At 37.6% G+C, this 19,414-nt stretch overlaps 1 protein-coding gene across 6 annotated transcripts; it reads right to left on the minus strand.

The window, feature by feature from the left end:
- Positions 1 to 1,789: 1,789 nt before the first annotated feature.
- LOC103713329 (histone-lysine N-methyltransferase ATX4) lies at positions 1,790 to 19,325 on the minus strand. Of its 6 annotated transcripts, none has more exons than XR_003386832.4 (25): positions 17,685 to 18,911; positions 17,467 to 17,522; positions 17,183 to 17,393; positions 14,159 to 14,272; positions 13,956 to 14,024; positions 13,596 to 13,687; positions 13,388 to 13,465; positions 11,778 to 11,916; positions 11,246 to 11,339; positions 11,021 to 11,120; positions 10,744 to 10,868; positions 10,256 to 10,401; positions 9,996 to 10,100; positions 9,010 to 9,074; positions 8,354 to 8,555; positions 7,567 to 7,653; positions 7,400 to 7,456; positions 7,223 to 7,312; positions 6,329 to 6,415; positions 4,293 to 4,367; positions 4,097 to 4,197; positions 3,063 to 3,153; positions 2,620 to 2,833; positions 2,398 to 2,530; positions 1,790 to 2,290 (listed from the first exon to the last, which is right to left on the minus strand). XR_003386832.4 is itself a non-coding variant. In XM_088709182.2 (23 exons), exons 2-23 carry the CDS (start codon positions 18,654 to 18,656, stop codon positions 3,063 to 3,065), a joined length of 3,156 nt encoding a protein of 1,051 aa, XP_088565308.2. In that variant the 5' UTR covers positions 18,657 to 18,870; positions 19,092 to 19,325; the 3' UTR covers positions 2,864 to 3,062. The 6 variants fall into 6 exon arrangements, 3 of the variants coding, with proteins under 3 accessions (XP_088565308.2, XP_088565316.2, XP_088565313.2); XR_003386831.4 differs by having other exon boundaries at positions 3,019 to 3,153; XR_015972301.2 differs by lacking the exon at positions 9,996 to 10,100 and having other exon boundaries at positions 3,019 to 3,153.
- Between the last annotated feature and the right edge of the window lie 89 nt (positions 19,326 to 19,414).

Consider the following 19,414-nt stretch of genomic DNA (forward strand, 5'->3'; position numbering starts at 1 on the left):
GATGGATGACCGGGCCATATTGCAACAAATTTGAAGTTTTGATAGCTAATTAATATTTTTTAAACATTTGAGATTTAAGTATCAATGAGCCATTGTTAGAGGGTGTTTTCATAATCTCTTTTTTTTTTTTTTAATATGTGGTAAAAAGAGATGATTTGACTTGACAATTCGTGATGAAACACGATATATCATGTGGTCCGTGGTATGCCGAGTACGGAGCGTTAGGCAAAAGCCTAAGCAGGTTGCAACCTTCGTTTTGGTTTGAAGTGGGATCCGTCGTATTTGAACTTGGATTGCATCTGCAATATATAATGCTGCAAGATCAGCAGAGAATCTTGTCTGGATCAGATTTTGCCATCCTTACTAACAACGACTTGTCTGAAATTACGGAGTTTTGACAGACGACGTAGTTTAGAGAATGACAGAACTTAGCTGCAATGCCTACGAAGGAGCATGTTAGTGTGGAGCATGAGCCTTTCTACTTGTGAAGAGAAATTTATGAGTGAATGTCCTTCCAAGAATGAACTTTGGTTTCAATATGATCTCGACATCATGATTTGAGCCCTACAGCCTTGGTTCCACTCAATACGGCCTTTTAAATTCTGTTAGCCATACCAGGTCATTGATTTTACATGAAGCAAAGTTCTTCTTTTTCTTTTTTCTTTTTCTTTTTTAGAAAGGGAAGTGTTGGGGTTGGTGGGGGAGGGGGGTGGGTTGAGGAAGGAATCCATTCCAAATTTATTATCCATGCCGAAACTTTAGGCTTGCACCATGCAATATTCGAATCTTAGACCACTGCCTTTTGAGCAGAGAGATGCTATGACTGCGACAAGCGTCGGTTCTTTTATGTAAGTAAACTAGAAAACTAGTTGGTCAGATGGCATGATTATGGCCGAATGCCTAAACTAACTGCCGTAGGTTCTATTTCGGCAGGACTCTCATCCTCTTTGAAGACTACACTAGAAGTCATTGCAAACTGAAATAAAAACAATTAGGCATCGATACATAAGTATTTGTCTGGCCCACCAGAAAAATTTTACCTCACCGGAACATTTTTTTTCTGAAAAATTGATGTCTGTATATATATACGATGCTTAGAAAAATAATTTTTGCATATTTGATTGACAAAAAAGTAACATATAAGAATACACTTTTCAGAATAACTTATATTCGGTTGAACATCTATTTTTCGAGAAAAGTTATATAAAATATCTATTATGCCTTTAATAAAGTTGTGTCAAATATCTATAAAACATTACATGCATAATTTTTAATAGTTATTTTTAAATAGTTTTAAATTTAAAAAGAATAAAAATATTTTTAAATATTTAAACTATGTATTAAAAATATTTATTAGGTTGAGTTTAGAGTTCTAACCATTTTTAATAGTTAGATCATTTTTTTATATTGTGGTAATTTTTGGTAATTATTAATATATTTTTAAATTAAAATTTTATACTTTTTTAATAGTTTAAGATTAGCTATTAAAATTAGGTATTAAAAGGACTATAATGATACTTTTGGTAAAAAAATAATCATAATTGTCAGCTCATGAGAAAGTGATTTTTACATGTTCCATAAAATTTTTATTCTCCATAAAATATAAAAAACTTATTTCTATAAAAAAGCTACTTTCCTATTTTTTTCTTTAAAACGTCCTCCAATCAAATGTGGAAATTTATTTCCACGAAAAGCTTCTTTTTCTTAGGAAAACAAAGGAGATTCTTCTATATTATAATTATCCAACTCTCAACATGTTTTTTTTTTTTTTGGATAATTAAGTCTCAACTTTTGAAAATACCCAAATTTGGCTATCATTAAATAGTCAATATAGAACAATATTTTCTTCGTTACTGTTTTTGCATTTAGAATTGGTATCAGCTGTGATGTTATGCAAGACAAGGAGAACATACCACGCCCATTTGCGGTACCTTACAAACCTTTTTGTCTTCGTTCTTTCCTCCCGCGGCGTCTTCACCAGCGATTCCACCGTCCCACGCGATACCGCTCCTCTCTCTCGAGCTCAACACCAGCTCGGGCTCGGACCTCTCCTCTCTTTCCCTCCCTCCAATATCTCTTCTCTACCATCAGAGCTCAGCGGCAAGACCGGCCTCCTGTCTTCTTGCCTACCTCCGGATCTGAACTCCGTCGCTGCTTCATTTTGGAATGGTGGCTTTGTTGATCGGAGAATTGACGGAGTTGAAAACGTGAGAAAGGAGAGACGATGGTCGGGCGAGCGTTCACATCAGTGCACGGTTGGGGGTATAGCAGTACTCCAATAGCGGCAACCCTGGATTCAAACAAATTATTACTACTCAAAAGACTAGTGCGAGCATTCCCAATAAAAGCTACCCAAAGAGAGATGCACGCCATGTAGAAAGCAGGACGGGACGCTACCATTCATAGAGTTCGTGTGGGGTGAAGCTCCGGTCCCTGCACGACACCTTATCAGTCGGAGCTTTTCTCGGGAACCAAGGCTTTGGCCTCGAAGCATTTTTTTTCCCCCCCCCCACGAGCATCGATAAGTTGACTGCATTTTTAAAGGCCGAGCTAGAAATTAGATCGAAGTGTTTTTGAAATTCCGACGAGTAGGAACCAGGAGGCTTTAACATGCCGTACCATACATATAATTCTTGTCTGTAGTAGTCATGAAACATCCCCCCACCAACCAAGAAAAAAGGTGGATATATGGCCATCAACACACTTGCAACAATGGTAAGCAGACATCAACATCAATTCTGCCTCCAAGAAACAACAACAGTCTCATGGAGAACAAAATAAAGCAGATGTTGGAACTCTCCATCATCCATGAGGCAAGTTCATATGCAGACCACTGGATTGGTAACCAGACCAGTTGCGAGGATTAAAAAAAAGAGAGAATGGTAAACTACTATAGTTAATAAAAAAATGAATGCAATTTACAGAGAATGTGACCCTTGTTACTCTCAAGCTTTAAATACTTTAAATTCATAAAAAGGATGTGTAATTGAATGCAAAATCATTTTGACAGATCAGAACCTTAACAGCTTCGTGCGAAGGAACAAATGGGCGCGTACGGATACCTAGTTCATAAATTTCCGACAGTTTGGAGCTTTGCAGAGACAGGGAACTTTATATTCATCACCTTCATCAGGGTCAAACAAGTAGTCATACCTGTACAACACAAACAGATTATAAAAAACTTAGCTTGAGAATAAGCTTTGTGCAGTCAGCCACATGGGCATCTATTTACAATTATAAGTGCATACATTGATGCTTTTGAGTAGCGACCGGTACTGTTTTTCGGTGGATCCATACCAGGCCAGTATTTGACCCATTTCAAGAAGAGCAAAAGCTAAGAACAAAATGGTTGATTGTGATATTATACAGTATACATATGTATAAAGGAAGTATATTTCATCGTTTGAGAGTGATTTTCAATTTCATAGAAGCAATCCAAGTCAATGATCCCATTTATGAAGACTTATCACCAACATACATGACCCCATGTGAGCAGCACAAGTAACTCACAGAGTGTAAGATGAAAATCACAGTGCGCTGTGATTCGCATGTTATGATATCTAGATACTTCTACAAGCTTGACGTATATACGTTGAAGAGATAACAAATGAATGCAAAAGCATACATTTTGTAAGCACTTAGTAATGCTCAGTTTTTTGAAGGAAACAATATAAAGCTAAGATGAAGTTATGCCACAGTATTTTCATTTATATTTGTGTGCCGTGACTTAGCATATAAATTTGTTACATACATTACCAGTATTCATATCATATCCACGTCATTAATAATGTCTGTAGATGTTTTGTTGTATCTTCGTTCCACAACAGATCCATATCCATGTCAATATTTGGGCATCCTAGCCAAATCATTGCCTCGAAAATTGGCTAGGCAATCTTCCCACAGAGCAATGATTTTCCTTTTGGTTATTCATAAAATCTACCTTATTATGCACCACTTTAAGTACGAAAGAAAAGTTTGATGGAAGATTCCACAAAAGACTTGGCGACATCATGAACCACAACTCATATGAAAGAAAAGACAGAAATAATTCAACAGAAATGAGATTAGGATTTTGAGAGAAGAGGAATAAGAATACGTCAATTCATCTCCAGCAGAAACATTTGTCTTAGCTACTAAAACAATCCTGCTCTCATCATCACCCACGCTCATAATTCTTGCATAGCAATTGGGCATGCACTGCATAAAGAGTTTAACATTACATCAGTATAGGCAGCATTCTCTCTACAAGCAATCAGAAGAAATTGAAGAAATTTTATGGAACAACTGCTTACAGAATGATTAATTAAACGTGCTATATTCCCTTTATCTGTAGCGTCGACCACTACTTCTTCACTGATTTTAAAAAGCTGCAAAATATGAAGAAAACATGTTTCTAATCCAAATCCAATTCAATGTGTACAAGTAACAAAGAAAAGCTCATCTCTGCCCATGCATACCACTACTCATTCTAAGCAAATGTCACAATTCGCATAAACTAGATCAAAGAGTTAGTACCCTAAGAATCACCAACCCTAAACAAATGTACCTTAGCAATTCTTAACAAGTGGATCATTTTATACTAATCAAGCATATTTTTCAAAGCAAAGGACCTAGCCATATAAATGAAGGATCTGAGAAAGAGAACCCTTTGCACGATATTTTAGCCCAACATAAGACCAAGCTAAAATTTCTTGATCACAGAGAACTGGAGGGTACAATACATACTTCAAGTTGTGTTCTTAGGCATGGTCAATAATTAGTTACTTGTACCAGCACTTTTTCTAGCCAGGTTAGTTTTACAATCATATATATATATATTGCCTTATCTTCAAAATCAGGAATTCCATTGAAAATCCAAAATTTTCCAGGTTAAAATTCAAATTAAGTCAATTAAATTATTTATGTTAAATAGCAATTATAACCTTAGATTTACCCTATGATGATTATATTAAACAAGGGGATTGGAAACGTGGATCATTCAAGGAGTTTGTGTTATAACAGTAGGAAAAAAATGAAGCTATAATTGCTATTTAACATAAAGAGATCTAATTTGAATGCGGTTGCAAAAGGACTAATATGTTTGCAATAATTGGAAGAAAGGACTATTTTGTCCCATTCACAAAATGGTGGGGGGAGCTAAATGCCTTTTTACCAGAAAAAAAGGACTACTTTGAAGTTGCAAAATGATTAATAGGTCAACGTCCATTAATTTCTCCCTGAGGCTGCCATAGATCGCAGGACTCATCAAGAGTTTTGGAGAGAACTGAAACTGCATACTTGAGGCTGCTATAATCGAGGCATGAGAAGAGACATACTCAACTCCATGTTTCTTTGCCTCCAGATGCCAAAACTCAAAGGTTCAGTCTGTTTAGCTAAAGTGACACCTTGAGAGTAGCCTTAAAAGAGTATGGAAATAGATGAGGGTATTAAATACATGTGTAAGTGGCAGCATTAACATGAGCATCTGTCATTTCTATCACATGCAAGAATTCATGTTCTTAGTTGCTTCATCATAGTGAATTGTAAATAAAATTAAAACATCTGATGGTTTTCTGTCTAAATTTTTGGGGAAAAAAGAACTGACACCAAATACAGATGTATAGGTTCAATCCTATGTTTTCCTAACTGAGATAGCAATTATTGATCCACTTAGCAAAATGGATTTACATAGATAACCTAAAAAGCAGCACCAATTGTAACATCTACATTCAGATACACTATCAAGCCTGTACATAAATATGTTAAGATAATTTATCACATGAATATTAGCCAATGAAAGCATAAGTAGAAATTTATAGGTTAGCATAAATGCACTAAAAATACACATTTAATACTTTCAAGTTACAGAATTAGCATAAAATAAAAGGTGCTGTCCAAACTCCAAACAGACAGATCAACATTCGAGTAAGTGTGTCCTCATTATACAAAAGTAATAAGAACTACTCTATTATATATCAAAGACTACACAAAGTCAATATGTCATTAAGATTTAATTTCCACAATTTCAATGTGTTTACAAGTGCTAATTATCCAAAATACAACAAGCAGAATGTTAGCATTAATGAATTTCTTTTTTTGGTGGTAGGAGAAGTTACTTAAGATCTTCCATCAAGACAGCCAAACACATTTACCAAAAAGCTAATATCTTAACTGAGTACCCACAAATTTTAAGTAGTACACTTATTGTTGTTTTGTCAGTATATTCTACATGAATTAAGAAAATTTCAGAAAAAAAGAAAGCCCGACTTCAGGTTTGTCTTTCTTGTCATTATCATCACCAGACCACTAATAAGAACAAAACAAGGATAGGCACAGAAAGATGACTCACATAGCAATCTTTTCCTTCCAACCGATAACGTGTTTCCCTCAAATCCGCAACGCTGCATCTGACCTGCTCCCCACGGTATTCAATGACCTGATTATATGTTTCAAACTGTCATACTGCTTTTGAAACCAAGGTTTTTACCTTGTCTTATACAACCAACTTATATACAAGCAATGCTCTAAACTTTTTGTTAAGCTATACTAGCAAAATCTAGACAGCAGCAAGATCTAGCACACAAACAAATTAGTCACAGGGGGCTTAGAACAAAAGATACACTTAACATATTTTTTCTACATGAAACCGTGCTATTTCCTGATTACAATCATTTCTTCATAATTTTCACATAGTTTTATTTCACATATCAGCACGCCCACATAGATAATGTTAACTTATTTATGTTTATATGTACACCTGTACACATATGCGTGCGCACACAAAGTGATACTTTCTAATGCTTCTAAGGCATAACCATCATAGAAATGCCCTGGTGCCAGAATGCATGTTGAAATGAACCATCAAAACTGAAAGCATGCTACTCATCATGTTTTAAATCATCCAAATGCTTAGCAATCAAGAAATGATATATATGGGTCATTTCACAGTTCAACAAATTGTCAAACAATAAATAATTTTCAGTAACAAGAGAAAGAGCATATTCTGATCCATATATAGTATCTATTATTTGTAAAGTTTATGAATTTCAGATTGTAACAGAACATGTGGATTATCAATTTAGATGACATATCATGCATGCTGGCACTAAACATAACCATACATGGCGAATACTGAATGCATCAAAGACAATGATGAATTAGCAGGTAAATTTTGACGGACAAAATAATAATCAAGTTCTCTTGAAGAAAGAACATGAGTGAAAATTTGTAGTTTGAATAGTACCATTTCTCCTTCTTGAATGTTCCTACGTGCAAAAAGGCCCCATCCATGTATTCCAGATCTACCAAAACAAACTCTGCTATTCTCGGTCATCTAAAAGCATGAGTAGACAAAAGACCTCATGAGGATATTGAAATTAATATGTGAAAACATGTGGAACATAGTGCAATAGACAATTACTTGCAAATATTTAAGACGCTCCCTGAACGTAGAAAATGATTCAGGATCCTTCTCATCCTGTTTTGCAAGAACATATACATTTCTCATGAATGCCCAATTGCTCAGCATTGAGTTTTAAAAAGAAAACCATGTGAAACTGTGGAGTATAAGAAGAACAAGAGAATTACCCTAGGTGTATTATAGCATCTAATTTCATCCAGAGTATGATGAATAGGCCCCATCACTCTGTGGGCAATGGCCTCTTCTTGTTTTCTCTATACAGCAAACAAATGTAAGTAAAAACTGATTTTAGTACTTGATGTTAAATAGAAGAAATTTATCTTCATGAAGCAGAAATCATTACTAATTTAAAAAAGAATATGAGAATGAGGCTAAGACTAAAAGATACAATGACTAAAGATGATTATTATCCAGACACAGCACAGGAGCACATGAAGCATCAATTGTTATAACTAGCTGCTCATGACGTTATATATCAAACCAATCTTTTACCATATCATTACTATGATCATGTATGAATGGATGTTTTAAAGTAAAGCACAAGTAATAAACAAGTTAAGCTCCTTCCATATCAAAAACATACACCCATGCATGTATTAAAGAACAGCTACCATATCCTATTAGAAACAAAAACAAATTAAAGACTAAGTCTGCAAACACAATAATTTTAAGAAATTCTCCTGCCATGACAATGACGGTACCCCATTAGAGAAGATGCATTATTTTCTTGTCAAACCATCATTCTCAGGACAGAGGCCAAGATTCAGAGACAATGTTAAGTTCCATGCACCCGCTAAGAGTGTTTGAAGGCTTTAGCCAGAGGGGAAAACTGGAAAAGCAATATTAAGCATAGCAGATTGCAAGGATAGCACCAAATAGATCATGTTATAATATATGCCGCACAATAAATAAATTTTTATCAAAGATAAGTCCAATGTTCTATGCTTATCGTACCTTAGTTTCTATTCTTTTATAGATCAGACACCTTGCTGCAGATGAGATTTCAGAATATTGAGAAGGTAAGGTTGGAACTTTGGGGATGTCTTTCCTAATCAGCCTTGACCCTCTCTGCTTTTCGTTAGTCTGGAGCAACTTTTTGGAAGAGAATACCCCTACCGGGGTCTGTATGATTAAAACAGTATCTGGGTTTGGAGCCCTGTACAGAAAATAAAAACTCTGCAGTTGCATTACCTCAATCAAAAGATAATTGATGCAAATTCTTGACAAATTCTTAACAAGCAGGTTTGGAGTATAACACTGCAAAAAACAATAAAAGAAGATCCACCCCCCTCTTTTTAACCTTGATGACAACAACTGAATATAAGTATATAACATATACTGGACGTTAACATCCATAGAGATGCTTTCTGACATGTCATTCAGCTATTTAAATGCAACATAATATGGATTTTCAACATTGAGAAACAGACCAGTGTTCAAGACACATCGGATAATTTGCTGGTGTGGCAGGTTTTGTTTCTAAATCTAAAGTCTAATGTTCACAGATTGTTTATCCAGCAATTTCCAAAAAAGAAACAGATGGTGATAGAGGAAGGTATCAAGAAATATAGAAACCATTTCATTACTAACTGCCACCAACAGAAGCTTACCGGTGATTCGCGCAATATGAGATCATTTTTGTTATCTGTTTCCCATTTCTCGCTAGGCAGTGCAACTGCAATCCATCAACAGTGTATCAACATCAAACGATTTCTTGCATAAAAGATTAAGCTTTGTGCAGTGGGTTAATTCAATTTTAAATGAAGAAGTAAAACAGAAACCAGTATTTTGGATTAGAAGAAGTGCAAATATGCCAAACATAACTACAAACATAAAGGTGTCTCCAATGTGCACAAGTCTTCATAGGAGGATGCTAGTGAATCTCTTTTGCACAATTGTACCGCTGAGAAATTAAACACACATGCCAGCAATACTGCCTCTCTCTACACACCTCAATGGTGCAAGACAATTCCGTCTGATAACATGCCAAGTTTTTGCACATTTACGCCACCACAGTACAGTTGCAGTAAGAAATCAAAGAAAATTAAACTGCTTATGATTGATATCCTTCTCTCACATGAGTTGGTGGAGACAAGAAATAGTCTTCAGTAACATTTTGATAACAAAGTTTTGCAATATCAAACAATAGAAAACATATGACATATTACTTATTTACGACATTAGGCCAGATCTTCCTTTTGATATGATTATGCAGGTTAATGAGGGTAGCCAATGGCAAAATCAACATTGATTTAGCGTAAGGGGAAAAAAAGAATTGTTATAGCAGCATGCCTCATGCACATCCACCAAATAAATTATTACGTACAGGAAGGACCTCTGCTTCCTTAGTATGTATGGACCCTATCATTTGTAGAATTATTGGGAAACTTCAGATTATTATGATTGGTTAATATATTCATGTCATTTTAAAAGGCAAAAAAAATCTGACTAAGGATTCATCAACAGCGAGCTCATATCAAAATCATCATTAGAATTGATGGGAGTCTTTGAAATAATACTAGAAGCTCCTAATTAACAAATTCTATCAAACACTCAGCTTGAGGAGTCAAAATAATTGTTATTATTACTGATCTACCTCCATGCGGTATCCTGCTCTTGATGCACACATGGCATGATAATAAGTGGAACATCTAAAGCATTGTGTGCAAGAACCATGCATTTGCATGCATATGACACAAACCTGGAGACACATGGAAAGCAAGGTATCAGTTAAATCTCTAATTTGATGCATATTATAAGATGTGGAATAGAGCATAACAGTTTCCACATTGGGAGAAGGTCTTGAAATAATTTTCCCAGTAGTCAGCATAATATAATCCATAATCATATCTTAACCTTCACAAAATACTCGGATGGAATGTTCAATATGCCAACAGCAGGCTCCATTATTTCATCACTTGCAAAAGAAACTTGAGGCTGAAACCAGGCACACGTGACATGGACCCATAATGCATCAATGTCCGTTGGTTTTAAAGCACCACCTGAGGTTTAAAACGATCAAATCACTAAGATCTGGATTAACATTATAATATTTAATGAATAAAACCAATAATTTCACATCAAAAAAGAAAAAGAAGAAATAATGAGACTCAAGACCGTGTTTCAAGCTATATATACTTATAAGCTGAGGATAAAGTGGATTTTATTTGTGAACCTGGAAACCAGAAGAGCAATTCAATTGAACTGTCAGCTTTTGGATTGAGATCTCTAGGTAACTCGGTAACATGACTAGTAAAAATTTTCATCATAACGCACAAAAGAATGCAGAACCTCATAGAAGACAAAACAAGCAAACAGTGCATGTCTGATAAAAGAGATCATACCTTTTACAGGACAAAGGCAGCATTCCCGCTTTTGCTCTGGGGTTTCACAAGCTCGGCAAACCCAAGATGTGAAATCTTGTTTGCCTCTCACTCCATAGCATTCCTGGTGAACTGCTATTTGACATCTGGATATTTATGTGACTATTTGTTAATTATTCACAACTGAATCTTTTTTGCTTTCCATTTAGCATGGACACCAGGAAGCAAAAATTATTAAATCTGCATCAAATAAGGGCTTGCAGAATAGGTTTAGGATCCACATGATTGTATGAAATACCTGTTACAGATAATAATTTTATTGTAATCCCAGTCCTCAACCCATCTGCAGATTGCGCATCGTTCTGTTGTCCATCTGACATACACTGGGTCATATGCTTCTATCAAAAATGAAAACCATAAGCACTATCAGTTAATTCAAGGACTGGCATGGGGGCTGCAACTGCCAAATGGGGTATCTCATCAAAGAACAAATACTCAAATAGTATTAGAAAAATGGAATTACCGTGCAAGGAAGCAAGTATCTTTTGTTTCCTTACTTTTGGAGATGGGCGTTTAGCATGGTGTGCAGAAACCATAGTAGCCTGATAACGTTCTACCTGCAAGTTAGCAATATTTATAGTTAAACCACCCAGCAAGGATTTAACACTAATCTATGTGATCATTGATTGCAACAGAAGTCTACTAAATCTAGATATATCAAAATGGAATGTCACAAATATTGAATATAAATGCCTAAAATATGAGTGAATCAGAGTGATGCAGCAGCCAAAGTGCCAAACCCACAGACCCCATCCAGTACAAGAGAAACAAGCATACTAAGTGATGAAGAGCTTTACATAAAAATTCTTATGTACAGCCACTAATCAAATTTTTGATTTTCAATAATCAATAGTCTTTATATATAAATAGTAGTTTAAATAATCAACAGAAGAAAATTCAGGAAAGTTCAACCTGAATATGCCACACAACAAAAAAAACAGTACAATAAAATTTATCATTGCCTTAAGAAGAAAGTTTCTTAATCAAGTACAAACCCATTTTCCCAGTGGTGACATCGCGCTCTTGACTTTAACACTAGACCTCCAGTTTTTAGTTTTAGAACCAGTATGTCGCTCCCATTCAGTAAGCATGAACTTTTTCTGCCCCTTGCAAGAGTCACATTGACATGAGATTCTGTCCACATTTACAAAATTTAATAAGCATAATCAGCAGACATCTGAGAAATAATAAACAATTAGACTGCTTAAAACATGAACTCAAAAAAAAGGCAAAATAAGATAAGGAAGAGGATCAGGTTCACTAATGCATAGTTCAGGCAAATCAATACAGTGCTTTACAAAACTCTCCCTTGTCTAGATCTTGTCTAAAAGAAAACGATGAGGGGAAGAACATGGTTTTGTTAAGGTGACAGTCAAAAGGCTGAACAATCTATTCCCAACCACAAGCTTAAATACATGATAGCTACTGTTAATATGAGGGTGGTAATTAAAACCAGCAATACTTTATTTGTGCATCAGTTAAGTTAGTCAGTCCATCTTCACTATTTCATCCAGTCAAAAGCTAAATACTGTGTCAAAGGTCTTTTGGCTCATCCAGGTTCTCTAAGGCCCCCCTGACCCTTGTTGAAATCATCTTGGCTACATCTTCCAACAAGAAAAACTAAATATGACATTAAAGAAAACCCCTTCAAACTTTCTTACCGCTCCTACCATTGCTCCATCAAGGTGTTCTAGCATCTAAGGTCCCTGAATCCTCTTTCCAACCATGCTAAGTGAATTTGAACCTCTTTCTTACAGGGCCTTTTTAAATGTTGAGAACCACTTAAAGATCCTATCAAGATATGAAACACATCCTAAATTATCATTGCATTCATGGTAGCATTTGAAAAAAAAAAGATCCAATCAATAAAACAGCTTGTTATCAGTGTGGTCACAATTAAGGTATAAATTTTTGTCAAGCAAAGCTATCTGATGACCCAACTATGACATTATAAGTCCGGTAACCTATGATTACTTAGTCTTCTACACAAGGTATGCAGTGCCGGTACCGGGTCCCGTATCGATTGCTCGATGGCACGGGTCGGTACGGCCCCGCACCATGTCGTGCCGGCCTAGAACCGACACAATAGAGGCTGGGGAGAGGGAGAATGAAAGAAAGGAAAAGAGAAAGAGAGAGCAGGGGAGGGAGGGAGGGAGGGAGAGGGAGAGGGAGAGGGAGGGAGGGAGAGGGAGAGGGAGAGAGAGGCCGGCCAGGGCTCTCTCTCTCTCTCTTCCTCTTTTTCCTTCTTCTTCTCCCCCTCTAGCAATGGCATCTCGGTTTCAATGCCGGAACCGTCCCGATCCGCCGCTGGTACGATTCAGGACGACTTGGGACGGTTCCGCAGACCTTGCTTTTACATGTCGGAATGGTAATTATTGTAAGTATAAAATAATTATGAATATAAAACAATTCATTTGGTAATTATTTTGGTTCAACCCATATCTTTCCTCACAAAGAATAAAATTGGCTCATATTCTTTAATGATTTATTAGACTTGACAGAATCTATGATGAATAGCAGATAAATTGAATGATATAAAGTACAAAGAACGACTACTTATATCAAGTTTTGCCTTTAGTCAAATTCACAAATTTCTAATACTTACACGTGTTGCTCTGGTAGGTAAGCCCCTTCCATCCCGAAACAACAAACAGTAATTTTATTGGATCTTGTGTCTGGCCAACTGTCATTATAACATGTGCTTAGAAGGTTAAAGTAGAAATAACTAACGAAAATCCAGTTATCCTGATTATAGATGGAGAGTATAAAAAATAAACTGGATATCAAACAACCCAATAAGAGCATAGGCATACCTAGATTCTGAGTGCTTCTTCTCCGTTTCTGATGATTCAAAATTTAACTTTGCCTTGCAGTCAGGGCAAAAATAATGAGAGTCTTCCATATCCTTTGACATTAAAAACATGATCAGTCAACCTCATTTTTCATAGGCTTTGATAATATCAGGAAATCATGATTAATACAATGCTTTCAAAATTAAGCTGAATCATAAGGTTACAGCTCAGATGGACCCAAGTTGGACATTCACAACAATGAACCTGACTTGATTAAGCCCAAGTATTAGACATTCAGGCCCAACTATTTGACATTGAATATAAGCCTTACTTTAAATGAGAAGTTAGCAAAACATTTTCAGTTTGTAGAAATCCTCTTACCCATTTCCCACCATCTTCATGATGCCAAATCTTCTTGCATATTCCACAATATTGTTTTGAACTCAAACGCTGTAAATACAGCAATGATGAAGCCACGAAGTGTATAACAAGTTCAAGAAGAAAGGTTATGACAACATCAGCTTTGGTGAATATTAGAAAAAAAGAAAGAAAAGTTATAACAGCCATAGATCTCTGCTTCAAACCTTAGCACAATATCTGCACACTAGTCGTTCAGATTTCTGCTTCATTTTCTTTGCACTTTTGACTGGAAGGATCAATCCACAACTCTCACAATGCCTTCCTGATTTGTTTACAGCCTGAAAAATAAAATAACATAAAAAAGAAACGAATTTTAAAAAAAAATCACGAGAAACTTTCTTCCATATCCGCATACACTCTGCATTAGCAAGGAAAACATATACCGCAGCAGACAAAAATTGCTGCTGCGCATAAAATTCTGGATGGATGGAATATGCTATAAGTAGCACCAGAATGATCCATAAAAAAGAAATTTATAAAGATAACAGTGAAATATCTGGCATAAAAATCATATTTAACTGATGATTTTTTATTACAATCATAATTATAATCATAATCATCTAGCCTTTTTCCCAACTATTTGGGGCCGACATTATGGATTTTGAGTCTCCTGGTATTCGTATCTAAGGCTACCTCTAATGTTATTTGTATCTAGTTCAACCTTTGTTCATGCTAATTTCAGTTTTTCTCCTCCTACAATCTTCAACACAAACTAAAGTACCTATCCTTACAAGCAAGAAATGTTGAACTGGCCGTACCGGCCGGTTTAGCCCGTACTGAATCGGTGCCGTCTCTAACCGGTCCGGTTCGATGTTAAAAACTGGTACCGGCCTGTACCAGTTCCAAATTTTTTTTTCAACTTTTGGATGTGTGAACCAGGCCGAACTAGTGGTACCGGTTCAGTATCTGTCCGTACTGGTCCGACCCGGTACCGACCGATATGCGTATCGGTACCGGTTCAGCGATCCTTGGTTACAAGAGCCTCTTCCTGCAAGGTGAGGTACTTACAAACAATTTAAGCAAAAGCAATCAAGCCATTGTGAACTTATTTGGTGCTCTCAAAAAGTTTGATGTAGCTAAGATATTTCACATAGTGCATCAACAATCACCCAAAAATGGGATAAGCACATGACAAAATTACTACTTTGCATTGCTGAAATAATAAATCAATTTGCAAAAAGTTAATTTTGTAAGCTTTATAACTTCACAAAGATGTTTGCATGTACAATATGTGGGTCATATGTTCATTTTGTCAGTTGCTAGAAATCCAATCAGGATATCTTAGCATCCTTTGACATCAATCCTCAAGCATCTTGTGTAAAGGAGCTCCAACAATTAAGGGTGTGCTTGTTTCTACATAAGAGATATTAGTGTTTGAACTTGAGTTCTATCTATCTGTTTTTGAGGAAGCTGGTGCATAGAAAGTAAAAAAATTTAAGCATTAAAATGATTAACGAGTGATTTTAATGATAATTAGTATTTAAATACTGCTTAAATGACAACTTGTAACAGGAAAGTGAGTGAGAGGCAAGGATTAAATTATCGTTATATGAGGGAATAGTGCAATATGGCACATAAGTTTTATTTAGTCATTGTTTGCTGATATGGGGCACTACGGCATGGGATGCACTGCAGTATGGTTGGTTTTCCAAACCTTGGTGGAAGGGCATTAAAGTAGCATTATATGCCCTAGTTAACCATATAGAACTTAACTTTGGAGACTGCAACCCTTCTCTCTCCGTCTCTCGCTTGCTGAAGTGGGAAACCAAGTTCCTCACTTTGGGCTGAATAACAGAGAAAGAAATGCCTAGAAGTAACTGTTTCTGACCTCAGTGCAGTTCAGGCTGTTTACTTGCATGGAAACAAACGCACCCCTCAACAGAAGGTGACATGACAAAATGTCCTAGCATACCCCTCTCCATCTGCTAGATCATGACGAAGTGTATAAGGTGACTTGACTCATCTAACAGTCACCATCAATCCCACAACCCCAGTTGTCATTTTGGCTCAATGATGAGGACAAGGAGAATCGCTGATGGTGCTTTGGTAAAGTATGGCGAACCTTAAGAAGTAAAAGAGGTGATGGAAAGAAAGTCTCCGATCAGAAAGCATACAGAGTGAGGCATCATTCCTCGGATTGTAGCAAAGAAGGCAAAATGGTTAAAAGAAATAAACATCATAAGACACTTCCTAATTTCAGTCAACGTACACTTAATATTGCAAAAGATATTGGTGCCTAGAGTCCAACTTTTCAGAAGTTGTTGCATGGACATTAACAAGGGTAAAGACAATGGATCCAATGGTAGTGCTCCCCTCTATAAGCACATCCTTGAATTGAAAATATATGATTATGGAAGTCTATATCTTCTGCTCTATGTGAAACTTAACAGTGTTGGGCACATGTAATGCACATAAAAAGTAGAAAACCTGTGCCATTTCAGCTTCCTTCTTTTGTCAGACTTGCAAGATGAAATTCCATAGAGAAAACGAAAAGGGTATTAAAAGGATAAGTAAAAGAAAAGGAGTCCCTCTTTGAATGCCACATCACCCCTTCCGTTTCCTTCACTAGGCAGGTATTTATAAGATGCATGCAAAATATACATCAAGAGAAGCGGGGCAGCACAGGGGCGCAGGAGCTTTTTTTTATGGGCAGCAGCTATGCAAAGGCTTCACTATCTTGGCGTCGGCCATCATTTGGGCAAGAATTCCCATTATAATATATAATATGGAAGATTGAAAACTATATTATATGTTCTCAGTTAACACTATCAACCTTCCACGTTATGAATTGAGGTGTGCAATGTGTCTATATGAGTCAAAGATGTTTAAGTTGTGGCAAAATTTGCAATCACCCATTAATGCATATGTAAACTGAATCCAGATGTCTTTATAGAACTTATATACAAACTGAAAGTATTTGTAATTTAATAGCAAATAATTATCAAAGTCTCCTTTTCTGTTGCAACCTGAGAAATATGGTAACAAATTTCAAGCAAAGAATTCTTTGAAGGGTCCACAAGATTCAATGGAAGAGTACATTGAGAATGTGTTTGATCCTCATGCTGTAAACAACTTCTCTACTAGCAGATTATGATATTCTTGGAGGTTACAATGTGGCCACTGAAAACTTTCCACCCACAATATAATTATAGCAAAAATATCATAAATTTAATTTCAAATAAACTTGCCTGGATCTCTGATTGGCACTCCTGATCATGGTTCGAATCAGTGGCCTCTTGGATCCCTCTAGGACAGGACTGATGATATGCAGGCTGCTCAGCCGTATCATTGCAACCCACTTGCACTCCTAAGAAACCATGCTCAGCTAAGAAGGCCTCCTCCATAGCCAACCGAAAATCGCTAGGCTTGCTCTTATGCAACTCTGTCTGTCCCTGAAACCTAGAGTGGAACTTCAAGGTTTTAGCGTAGCCACTTCAAAATATTTCCATATTTTCCAACTCATGAAACTGACCTGTCTACGTAGTCTAAAAACGGAAAGATCATCCCCTCCTTCACCCATGCATACTCCTGTTTCCGAACAAATGCTTAAAATTAATTTATAATCATCACAGTAACAACAGCTATGACGATGATGAGACAGTATTAACAACAAGTCAAAAGCATAGAAGCACATAACGTTAGAAGGGGGGATTTTATTAAGAAAATGGATAAAAGTCGAATTTAATTTACCCTATGGTTTCCATTTCCGGAGTACCCAAAGAACATCACACAGATGGCCCCAGGAATGGAGGATTGCAGAACTGCCTCCGGAGCTTCCTGCATTGGATTGACCACGATCGCTGGCCAAGCAGGATACTTCTTCCCTAACTTAGCCCAAACGATATTACCCAGAACAAACTCCTCTGGCCGATAGAAATCCTTCCTCTGTTCTACATTCTCCTTCAGCATCCTTGTTTCCACCGTCATTGGATCAGAATCATAAACCAGTGGAAACTCCACATCAACCACCGGCGGCAACCACTTCTCAGCTCCCGCAAAACTCTCATGAAGAGACGTCAGAGTACTTCGAGAAGAAGAATTTTTCTTGAATTTTAAATTTCTGCACGTCCAATAGCGTTCTTCGTTGTCGAACAATGTGATTGAATTGGGGAAAACTGAGCTGAAGTTGGAATCTTTATGGATGAAACCTTGTTTCCTAGGTTCCATCAGGTCAGTCTTGATCTCAAAATCGGGGTCGAGCGCTTTCGCCTTGGGCTTCTCCTTCTTCCACGGGTCAATAAGGACGGAATCGTTAAACCTGGAAGGGAGCACCTGAACGCGCCCTCGGGACGTCCGGACGACCGGCGGTCGGGCCCGCGGTGGCGCCACCACCTCGTGCAGCCGATCCCTCTCTTCCTGCCTTCTCTCTCTCGACTCCGACTCCACCTCACCGGAGCAGTACGAGACCTCGGTGCACCAAGAAGACGCCACGGCCGCGCTGCTCATCTCCTCTCGCGCGTCCCCGCCCGGTCGCCGGAATCCGAAGGGGAATGCCGGGAATCCGGCGGCGGAGACGATCCCGAGCACCTCCAGCGGAAAGAACCCGTCCTCCCGCCGCCTCTTCCGCCGCCTCTCCCCGTCGTCCTCGCCGGGGGCGGCGCCCTCTGCATTGCACCGCTTCAGCTTCGGCATTTGCGCCCTCTGACTCCGCTTTATGATCATTCCGCCGGCGACGAGGAGCCCTAAATTCCGCGGAGACACCCCAGAATTCGATTGAGACGCAGAAACCCCAGAATTCCTCGGAATCGTCGATGGACGAAGAAAGAAAGAACGGGAGGAACGAAGAAACCCTAATTTATACACAGATTTGGAGGAATTGGGAGTGACGGTTGGAAAGGCGAGCTCGGGGAAGGGTGAGATCGGGGGGGTCGGCCCTCTGCTATCAAAAAAAAATAGATGTTATTTTCCCCACATTTTTTTTTTTACGCGTCGGCTTCTCTTATGTTTTTTGATGGGATGATGAGCGTTTTATTTTTATTTATAGAGGTAAATATATTGTGACTTGGGCTTCAATTTTTGCCAGATGAAAACTTAAAGAGGGGAGAAGGAGAAAGAGCGGTGGCGGAGCGTTGTTTCTGCCGGGGTGGAAAGGATAACCTTTTTACGATTCGGGCACGGTCCAGTCCAAGGCTAGCAGCTTGTGATGGGCTCCAAGCTTGGGAACTGGAGAGGAGATGGGAGACAGCTTTGAGCAATGGTCGTAATCCATGTCTTCATTGCTCAACCTTTCCTTGTGTGTCAATGGGCTCTGGTTAGCTAAGGAGGTGGTGATGGTGATGCCGGTGGTGGTGGGCAGGGATGATATTCTCATCGAATATATTGTCGCCTTCCAGTTCGTTAACCATTTCCAGTTCTTAAAACATTGATCCGAGTGGCACTTGCTGGTTTTTTTTGATCTAGGTGTGTTTTTGGTGTAAGGA

Source organism: Phoenix dactylifera, chromosome 1, assembly GCF_051530095.1.
Source record: "Phoenix dactylifera cultivar Ajwa chromosome 1, Ajwa_hap1_PhDact_Kaust_v1.1, whole genome shotgun sequence".
NCBI classification, from domain to species: Eukaryota; Viridiplantae; Streptophyta; class Magnoliopsida; order Arecales; family Arecaceae; genus Phoenix; species Phoenix dactylifera.